The following is a 10,420-nucleotide window of genomic DNA, read 5'->3' as shown; positions in this document are numbered from 1 at the left end:
AGCAAGCACTCAGCGTGCGACTACACGTCCAATCACAAGCTGAGCAGCGCCACAAGCCGAGCAGCGCCATCACAACCAGCGTGGACAAAGCACGCATGCATCGGACTCGACACACAAGCAGCCCGCATGCACCGTTTTAATGATTTTGCCGCAGGCCTGCTACGCTCAACAGGGCGATTCAAGTCCACGTGGACCAAACATCAAATGTTTGTTAAAAGTCACTTTTAGAACTTGGAAAATCTGTCATAAAAAGGTGCCGGAACTCCGTTCCGGTGAGTTCTATGACAAAAAAAAAAAGCAGTTTTTATTTATCCTGACCAGAAATGGTTTGGACTAAGAGAGAGGCATGAAACCAAACCTGTTCTGAGGTTTCTTTTAATTACATTGTGGTCCCTATTTTTAGGTGTGGCTTTCTTTTTACCAGAGTGCATCCATCAAGTGTCCCTGGAACAGCGTGATATATCTCTCAGGATCTCTTTCAGACTGGTTAGGGAGCATGTGACCCCCTAGGCCAGTTTTTGCACTTTAACAATAAGTAAAATGTATCCGTAACAATAGGACAATAAGGAACTAATGTAAAATGTTTTATACAGTGTGGATCTCTGTGCTGGGTTATACAATTTGCAGACGGTTTTGCTGATAGAAAATAAATTTGTGCCTTGTCCTTTGGACATTCTTTGCACACCTGTCTCTTAATGTTCTTCACTTATTTCATTATATTCTGTCTTGTTGAATTTATAATTGAATGAGGAAGCAAAAGACTGAATATTTCTCAAAATAAGCCTGCCGGCAATTAATGGGAATGTCCCACTTGCTTGCAGAAACTTACCCTGCATACTAATAGAAAGGGGGGTTGGCCATTGCAGAGACACAGCCGGCATAAGCATATGTACTCCTCAGAGGTTGTATATGCACTTGCAATATGTTGACGTTCAGGTGAACATAGTGTTAAACATACCTCAAAATAGAGATCTACTGATAACTATAACGCCTGCTGGATGGACTTGAAATGCGAGAAGTTGTGTTCAGGCTCTGTTCAGCATGCACTTGGTATAGACCAAGCATTGATCACTATCCTGATGTGCAGGGTCCATAGCCTGTGACTACAAGCCCTGAGGTTGTATTCTCCAACCTGCATTACCTTCCTCACAGGGTCATATTGTAAAGCAATAAGGCCCTACTTGATGGGTGTAAGTTAATTAATTTGGGTTCCATTGTTCAACTACCGCAGTCCCAGACCCGTTGTCCAATTTGTGGTTTGTTTGGTTTTTATTTCCTCATCTCTATTAAAAGTCCCTTTACATAGGTGAATAGGATGTCTCTCCCTCCATCTTCACCACATCATCTGCGTGACATCAGCAGTTTGTACTAACTAGTGCAAGTATGTTTTATTCCTAGCCTGTAGCATTTCAACATCGCTATACTAGTGTCTCTCTATCCGGAAGGCAACTCATTTAATGGCTGTATATAAAGAAATTTAAATAAAAGGGCTAAAACTGCTTGTATGAATAATCCGCAGTAACGATGTATGGTTCCAGAGAAGTGAGATGTAACCAGGTCAATGGAAATAATTTCAGCACATGATGATGCAGGGAGAGATCCAAATGACATGTTAGATTCCAGCTTCCCATTCTGGCCCAGATTAACATAAGTGCTCGTATACGGGTGTAAATGTGTGTGTGTGCCAACCTCATTGCTGTGCCCGTGAATGAAACTGTAGTACAGTTAACTGACTTTTCTGTTAACTGGATAATCTGTACACGGATATTTAGGAGATGACCATGTACTTTTGTTCCATCCATAACCCGTCAATCATTGGTTAAACTCGCTGTCCATGTGCTTGGACCATTTGGGTGAGCGTAGCTCCTGTTTTGTCAAAGCAATATGAATACACTGTGTAATTGTAGGAGGTATCCAGAAGCATGTCTCCAACCAATGCAATATTAATGAGTATATGGTTTTCTAAACAGTATGGTTTATCCTTCAATCACTGGAACTACTTTACACCCAATATTTGTACTTTACTAATGTTTATGGAGGCAAAACATATAATGATCCCACCTACCTTCTGCCACTTTTTGTGTTTTTCTTTTTTTTTAAAGACATAGACAAATATTTCCTTTTAATGCTCTTTATGCTCAAAACAAAAATAAATTACATAGTACAATATATGCAAAGAAAATAACATTTTATAGTAAACAAATATTATATCACAGACCAGACAAGAGCAACTAAATCTGATTGTGCCATACAAGGCTGTTGTTTGGCACAATAGATTGATTTGCAAATTGCAAAACATTTTTTCTGGACATTCCACCCGGCCGACTCGATGAAAAGGGAGCTCATGTGAATCCTGGACCTCCTATGGTACCTCACGTACCGAAGCAATCATCTGTGTATGCCCAGTACTAGAGCTCGGCTCCATGAGCAGAACACAAAGGGACAGGCTATGGTCAGTGGGTGTGATAACTAGCATTATGTGGTCAGCGCAAGTCCCTCATTTTCTAACACAAAACATGCGCTGAAAGTGTAACATTCCTAAACTGTGAACATCAGATCCACCAACATGACCTTATCCACCCCGCACAGAATACTCTGCTGCTGAACTTCCCACTTCTATTTCTATTGGAGTGACCTGGGACACATTAACTGATTGGAAGAGAGGTTTTAAGCATACGTGAAATTCATCCCAGGTTATTTCAATAAAAACATTTGAGGGGAGATGAGATACTGAGCGTTTTATACCCAGTGCCATAGGGTCATGTTGGACGATCCAATATAGTCGTCGGGACATAGACCAACCAACATATATCTAAAAATAAATCTGGTCCATATTGGTAAAGTGATAGAAAAAAAAAATAACAGTTTAATAACAAATTATAACATGTTTTTTTAACATACAACTACACAAAAGAAAGAAAATCATTATATATGGCACGTTACCAATCCTCAACAAGTAAACCACTATATTGTGTGAATCAAGATATTTTAAAATGGATTGAAATAGACTTTAAAATAGCACCGTTCATAAAATGTCCAAATTATGGCATAAACCTCTCACTATATGCAATCTAGAGACACGCATTATCAAACATTGGATACAATCATAAATGACCCCTATATAAAACATTTATGTGTTCCACGAGTAAGAGAGCAGCTGACAGTACACCTTGTTCCACCTTTATGAACGTTGATTTAGCTTTGCTGTGGGACCTCTCTCATAAACACACAACTTGACTATTCAGGGTAAAACTTATCACATAGATCATTTGGATAGTCTTTATTTACAATTGTATCCAGTTGTTGATACTGTATCTCCAGAGCGAGAGGTTGGTGCATAATGTATGATTGTGATGCTTTTGTAAATCCTCAATAAATTTGGAAGATTTGTGACACAATGTTTGCGCTCTTCTGTTTAGTACGGTATTTGGAGGGAGCAGGAATGGCACCATCTATATATCTTCTCCATCTTTTGTATAGTTATGTATTTATAACAGAACTGGCACCATATGTATATAAGGTGTCACTAGGCCTAATCCGGCCTTAATTTAAGCTAAGTGCAGCAACAAACACAAATCTATACTCAAAATACTATGTATATCAAAACTAACAAACAAAATATATAACGTAGGATACATTTCTGCTGTTCAGTACAATACAAACTGGTGATAGTTATAACAGAGCATTTCTCATCTTATTTTTTTCTATCACTTTCAGATTCTTCCTCCTCCTCATCCACATACACAGTTAGATCCAGTGTCAGCACTTGGCTGGATAATTCACCTTGCTACAAACAACAACAAAAAACAGTGGGTAGAAAACATATTCTAGAGAATAACTGTAATCTTCCAAGAAGCACAAACATAGCCGACAGTGGTCTAATAGGTGGTCGCACCCTTAATAACGGCAGCTCTTTTGAGATGGTTGTTGTCATGAACCAGACTAGAATTATTTGAAGAAGAAATACAATTGCTGTTTAAAAATTCTTATGGGGCCATATGATTTGCTGCTTTGTTATAATCCATACAATGAGCATATATATGATAGAGATCTGTTACTAAAAGGATATAAAATTAATCGCTGAAAATCGAGGTCCCGTGGGGCCTGTCCGTCCTCCTGTAACTGTCAGTAAAATAAATACTGAGTCTACAGCGTGGGAGGAGACAAATCCGTTTAACTCTTTACTGTTGGTAGGAGAGTATGTCTCCCAGGCTACATGAGGGAAAGTAAACGTGAAACATGCACTAAAATGCACTGTCCATATTATCTAATACAAACTCTATATAACAACTCTACACTAAACACCAATGAAGCAATGAAGGGGAAAGTTAATAAACTGACAAAAATGTACATTTCACAGTTATTGATGTTGGCTAAGGTCTGTATAGCGAGGCTGTGGTTGGCCCCGACGAGTCCCACGGTTAAAAATTGTAAGGCACTGGTCAATACCACCATAAGGCACGAGAGATTTGTTTATACTAGCAGACAGGCTCTGAAGGAATTTGAGAATATATGGTACAGATGGTTAGAGTCTCCATTCTATCCTATGTCATCTAGTACAGATGCTCTATCTACTTAAATGTATGGCTACCGCAGTTCTTATAATAAGTATCTGAGTCCATGTAATAAACCCTGCATGTTTAACATACTTATGTATAAGCATTTATGATGTATGATCCTGAATGAATATAGCACATTTATTATTATTATGCTTTAATGTAATCTTGTAAATTCCGTCATCTAATTCCGATATGTATGCGATTGTTTTTCTTTTCTTTTTGTTGTTTAGTATGTTTATATCTTAAAAAATTTCAATAAAAATACTGGATTTAAAAAAAAAAAAACACCAATGAAGCAGAACGCATGTTCTTAAAAGTGAAAAACGTGCAATGTATATTGGGGGAGTTGCAATATTATTGCTATATATGCTATAGCTTACTGCTAAGCTCTTAGGTAGACTTACAGAGAATTATATCAGCATCCAGTAAAAAGTTATAAGTATCTGTTAGGTTTAGTTCCACTTTAATATTGCCTTAAGGTCTACGTTACCTCTGTGCACACTCCAATTAATGCATCTGCCCTAGAATAAAACTCCTCTTTTAGAGAAATCACCACCATTTGGAACTGCTCTCTTGTTTGTTCCCTGATGTAACTGGTCACCTGGATACAGATGTATCAGTGTTACTGACAGATCGGATCAAACACAACACAAATAAAACACAATGAATCATTTGCTGCTGCATGTGGGATATTCTTGTCCGTTTGGGTGTTTTTAGCCATGTAGCAGATTGAATAGATTGATGAAAATGCAGCAAAGAGAATGAAACATTCAAAACATGTGTTTTTGTGCATTAATGATACATTTATTACTACATCATAAAGATGTGAATAAAAAACAATATTCCTCCATTTAGCTGGTAAAAGCTGTGTTAAACTGTACCCATACCCTACACGTGGAGGGGACAGACCTTTTATTTTTCACTAAAATTGATCTGGGCTGAAATAATCTATTCAGATGAATTGATTCAGTTCACAGTGAAAAAATGAAATGATTGTAAACAAAACACGAGGATCCAATGACAACAACGAGACTGTAAATGCCTTGATTCTACTTCAGGATGGCGTTACTTGTCATTTACAATGGGATCCAGATGAAACCTCTCTGGCTTCAGTGGATCCCTCACCCCATGAAAGCGCCATACACATAAGACATTCTCCACTTGCCGGCAGCATTAGACCGCTGGTACAGAAGGAAAAGGCTTAGTGGAGGAGGAAGGAATTAGCCAGGGCTCCCAAGGCAGCCCCGGAATAGTAAATTACAGCAGTATTTTATTATGTATCACTGTAAATTTTGCAGCGATGCATTTTGATAGTTACCGCACTGTGGTAATAAGTAGACATCTAGTAGACATAACTGCAACCTATTTGTGCCCGGAGGTGACATGTGTTATTGGCAATGTAACAAGGAAGTGAGAGCTACTGCCAACTGCTATAACAATTAACATTGTGGCCTCCAGGCTTTTGAAAGAGCCTTCTCCCAAAATATAAGGCATTGTAGGCACTACTATCTATATCTTTCAGTTGATTGGTAACATTTTTTTTTTTTTTTTTTTTAACAAAGAACAAATGAAAAAGTTGTTTACTGGTTTTTCAAGATTCTGATTCCCCCCAAAAACTGTGTAGTTCTTCTTGAAGCCACATTAACAAAGTCAAAAATTATTTCACTGACATTTAAACTGCATTAAACCTGTAAGGTCTTTCAGTCAGTATCTGCCAATGGTTTGTGTTGAAGTCATCATCATCATTTATTTATTTATATAGAGCCAACATATTCCAGAGCGCTTTACAATCAACTAGTTATTTAACTATATACTGGTTGTGATTTAAATTCATGCATAACAAAGCTCTGTCCGCTATCAGCATATAAATGGAGATCTCGGGGTAAATATATCAAGCCTTTGAAAAAGGAAAAGTGGAGTTGTTGTCCATAGCGACCAATCTGATTCTAGTCTTATCTAGTACATTCTAGATGAATGATAGCTAAGATCTGATTGGTTACTATGGGGAACAACTCCACTTTTCATTTTTTACAAAGTGTGATATGTTTACCTCCTAGTCTTTCTCCAAGTGAATCTTTCTCCTGTCCTGTCTTGTTACTGCATAGTTGATGTGGGAAAGGACAATGTAAGTTGGATTATGAAGAAGCATTATACTACGATTGGTAATTACAGCTTTTATATCAAGGACCTTATGGAGGAAACAGCAGATTTCTTTCCCCTGCCTTGTGCAATAGTGAGGTTTTACAATAAGTCGGCCGTACAGTAGCTGCAGAGGTAAAAGAGAACTGGCTCTCGGCAGTGACTTACTTTGCCAATGTTGCTGTTGTCCAAAGCTGCATCTACTTCATCTAAAATGAAGAAAGGTGCAGGACGAAAGCTGAAACAGAAAGTAATGTACCCAGGATTACTTGTACACGCATTCAACAAATACAACATACCATACATTTTATTGCTACATTTCACAAAGACTTTAGAATAGATACCAACACTGATGGACCTGTACTTATCAGAAAAAGGAATGAGTATTTAAGGGGCAGTCACAAGTGTGTTTATTTTGTTAGAAATATGTCTATTTGCCTGCCATGTGTATATACAACTGCACCCCCCACTCCCCCCCCCCACACGTTCCGCTGCAACCAAACCATATGGCAGATTGTGGTCTGTGACTCAACGGTGCATATTGACAGATGCAATTACTCCACATCAAAGTCCTGCTTCTACCACTTTTGGACTACCACTTAATCAATTAATCCTCTTCTCTAGTTATGCTGGGTGTAACCTTCACCAGCATTTTTGTAGTTACCCATTACATTTTTTTCTGATGATATAGGGGGACACAAATGTATTGCCCAAGGACCAATCACCCTGGTCCAGCGCAGAATGTTACATTACCTCGCTCTTCCTGATTGAGTGGCTGAGCGGAGGCACCGCATCCCATCTGATGACCCTCATAAAGGACAAAACAGTATCTCAGCTATGGAAAGCCTGAGCCCTGGACTGGCAGATCTCCGAAGCACTGACAGCTTGCTATGGTGAGGTCACAAGGACAGTACCACTAGTTTCTTGCTTATTTGAACACACAAAATCATCTTAGTCTTCATGGAAAACCAGGTAAGGAGACTTGTTTAGGATAGAGCTGCCAGCTCAGAAACCGGCCTAGCCAAAACAATAGCTAGGAGAAGGCTATCCAGGTGAATAGAACAAAGAGGCTCAACATCCTGCAGGACCGTTAAGGGCAGTAGGTCCGCATGCAACCCTCTGAACCTCCACCTGCGGCCCCCAGCTCCTTCCTGCTTTATTGTCAGATGTGTTTGTTATAGCGTGTAACACTTGTTTGAATTGCCTGTTGATATATTATTATAGATAGGTGTCTCTTTCGATTAAACGTATTGTTTATTAGTGAGATAATGCTGGATCATAACTTCCAGAGCCCTGCTGTCAAAGCCAGCTCTGTTAGGCCCTGATGAAAAAAAGAGGACCCGGGTCTTTTGGAGGGTTATTCCCGGGTCCGACCCGAGTAGATGTCAGTCTGATCGGTGAGACTGAAACCTAAGTAAAGTTTAAAAAAAAAATCAAAAAAAAAATCATCACAAAATGAGCCAATCAAAGCTCCAGGGAGTTGCCAGGGAGACACGGGCAGACCTGTGTTCAGTGTGGACACGGTCTACCCGGTAATTTGCCGGGGTGTCCTGCACTGGTCACCATGCAATATCCCGGGTTCATAAACCAGGGATATTGTCAGGGCAGCAGTGTGAAAGTGGTATTAGTCATTATCTCCTTCAAGCTTTTGAGAAACAGACATAGGTGCTATGCTACAATCTGAATTTTGGTGCAAAATATGGTAAACTATCGTATCAGAAAGTGAAGGTGGAGCATATTCAATATTTACTAGCACATAAAAAAACAAACCTTGCTATACAGCTATCACCAGCATGTAGAAACTAACTTTGTCTCCTACTGTTTTTCTTTTGTGTGATTTATCATAAACAAACCTGATTAGAAAGCCTAATAACCCTCCAAAAAAATCTAGCTACAAACAGTAAACTACTTGCAGATATCACCTATCTTCCTTGCACTACTTCTCACTCTATTATGCTGTGCACATGTAATAGATGCAACTATGAATAAATTATATTTACCTGCGAGTCTGGGCCCGGTGTTTCTGAGAAATTGGTAACACCCCAGCCTAATATACTGCTCATTGGGGCTGTGTACATGTCTTACACAAGTCATTAATGTGCATCAGCACTGTGTAAATTTCGTGTGTCACATTTCCACATTGTAATATTTTAATAAATTAGGGTTTGCATGCACATTAATGTGCTGTTCCACATAAAAAGTATTTGGATGGTGCAAAAGGCGTCCCATTGAAAGTAACGACCAGAACCCAATCACCGACATCTCAGAAGATGTGGGAGATTCTAGGATTCTTGCATGATTCACAAAGCTCTGCTCACACTTGCTATAATGAGAGCACCTCTCTAAGGGCTAGATTTACTAAACGGCGGTGGAGATGTTGCCTATGGCAACCAATCAGATTCTAGCTTTCATTTATTTAGTGCATTCTACAAAATGAAAGCTAGAATTGGATCTGTTGCCATAGACAACATCTCCATTTTTTCAAACCCGCAGTTTAGTAAATATACCCCCAAATGTCACTGGAATATTTTGTCCTGGAGAAGAATGTCATTTCTGTATCTGGGGTATAATTGGAAGCATGAATGTGATTAACCCAAATTGAACAAGAAACGACAAGATTGGCCCTGGACATCACCCATAGGTAATATTTAGCATTCCTGCAGTTTCCTCCATCTTGACATACTTGAGTCAAATAACAAAAAATAACGTAATCTTTTACAGAAATCGATAGCAGGATGCATTACTAGTTTAAAAAGTTGATCCGGGATCAAAAATCCACTTTAAGATATAACAAACCTGACAAGTTGATGCTGCAATTGTGAGCGCTATATGCAAACATTAAAACACACATTGCAAACACGTAACACAACTGTCTTTTCTTTGCTGACATTGTGCACCTATTTTTATCTCTTTTATGGGTAAGATGGTGGGGACTGTGGGGTTGCAACATGTTTATCCTTCTGATTCAAGGAGCCAGGCGGATGGAGCCGTGCGTTACTGGACACTGGCTAGTCTCAAACCGCAACCAAATGCAAAAACAATATTTAATTTTGTGGCACAAAATCAGGGCTGCCAAGAGGAATTCAGGGCCCCGGTACAACAAATTCATGGGGCCCCCCTTATAGTTGTGCAAGCAAAAATATTTTTTTATTAGGTGTGGTCATGCATTTGGGGGCGTGGCAAATGCGCCATTGGGGCGTGGCTAACATCAAAATCACTAGGCTCTCAATTCGCCCGAGCGTCACATATGTCCAAGCACTCCTGACTTTCAGGACATCTAGCACCACAGTGTAGTATAGAAACAATGCAGTGTGTACACAGAGAGTTCAGTCTTGGCCTGCACCTTACATTGGGCACAACACTCACCAAAAATTGGTATTGTCCCTACTAGAATCATAAAATTTCACACACTGTGCTGCTCTCTCCTACCTGTTCTTCTCACTTTCTCCACCTGTGGCTTTCTGTAGTTGCGGCTTGTCTGGACCCTGGAATGTTGAAGGACCTATTTTGAAAAAAAAATGGCTACATTTAGAAAATTACAGCCAGCCCCGGCGTTAAATCAATAGCACCCACGATTAATAATTAGGCCTTCCTCCAGCCCCAACATTAAAATAATAGTATTCACATTTAATAAATAAACCTATTCCCTTCCTGCAAACAGCAATACCTATTTCCCGCAATTATCACTGCCATTAAATAACTCATAGTAAATAGACCTCATT

The 10,420-nt window shown here is 39.3% G+C and overlaps 1 protein-coding gene across 1 annotated transcript in view; it reads right to left on the bottom strand.

The window, feature by feature from the left end:
- Nucleotides 1–2,115: 2,115 nt before the first annotated feature.
- The window catches only part of SMC1B (structural maintenance of chromosomes 1B), a 98,581-nt gene continuing 90,276 nt past the window's right edge, over nt 2,116–10,420 (bottom strand). The window contains exons 23-25 of the mRNA XM_075210347.1: nt 6,867–6,936; nt 5,050–5,160; nt 2,116–3,787 (exon numbers count right to left, since the gene is read on the bottom strand). Coding sequence (XP_075066448.1) covers nt 3,695–3,787; nt 5,050–5,160; nt 6,867–6,936 — 274 coding nt within the window. The 3' untranslated portion in view covers nt 2,116–3,694. The remainder of the gene's footprint in view (nt 3,788–5,049; nt 5,161–6,866; nt 6,937–10,420) is intronic.

This window comes from Mixophyes fleayi, chromosome 4 (genome assembly GCF_038048845.1).
Source record: "Mixophyes fleayi isolate aMixFle1 chromosome 4, aMixFle1.hap1, whole genome shotgun sequence".
Classification (NCBI taxonomy): Eukaryota; Metazoa; Chordata; class Amphibia; order Anura; family Limnodynastidae; genus Mixophyes; species Mixophyes fleayi.
Note: the sequence above shows the minus strand (reverse complement) of the source record. Positions and strands in the feature narration are given on the sequence as shown.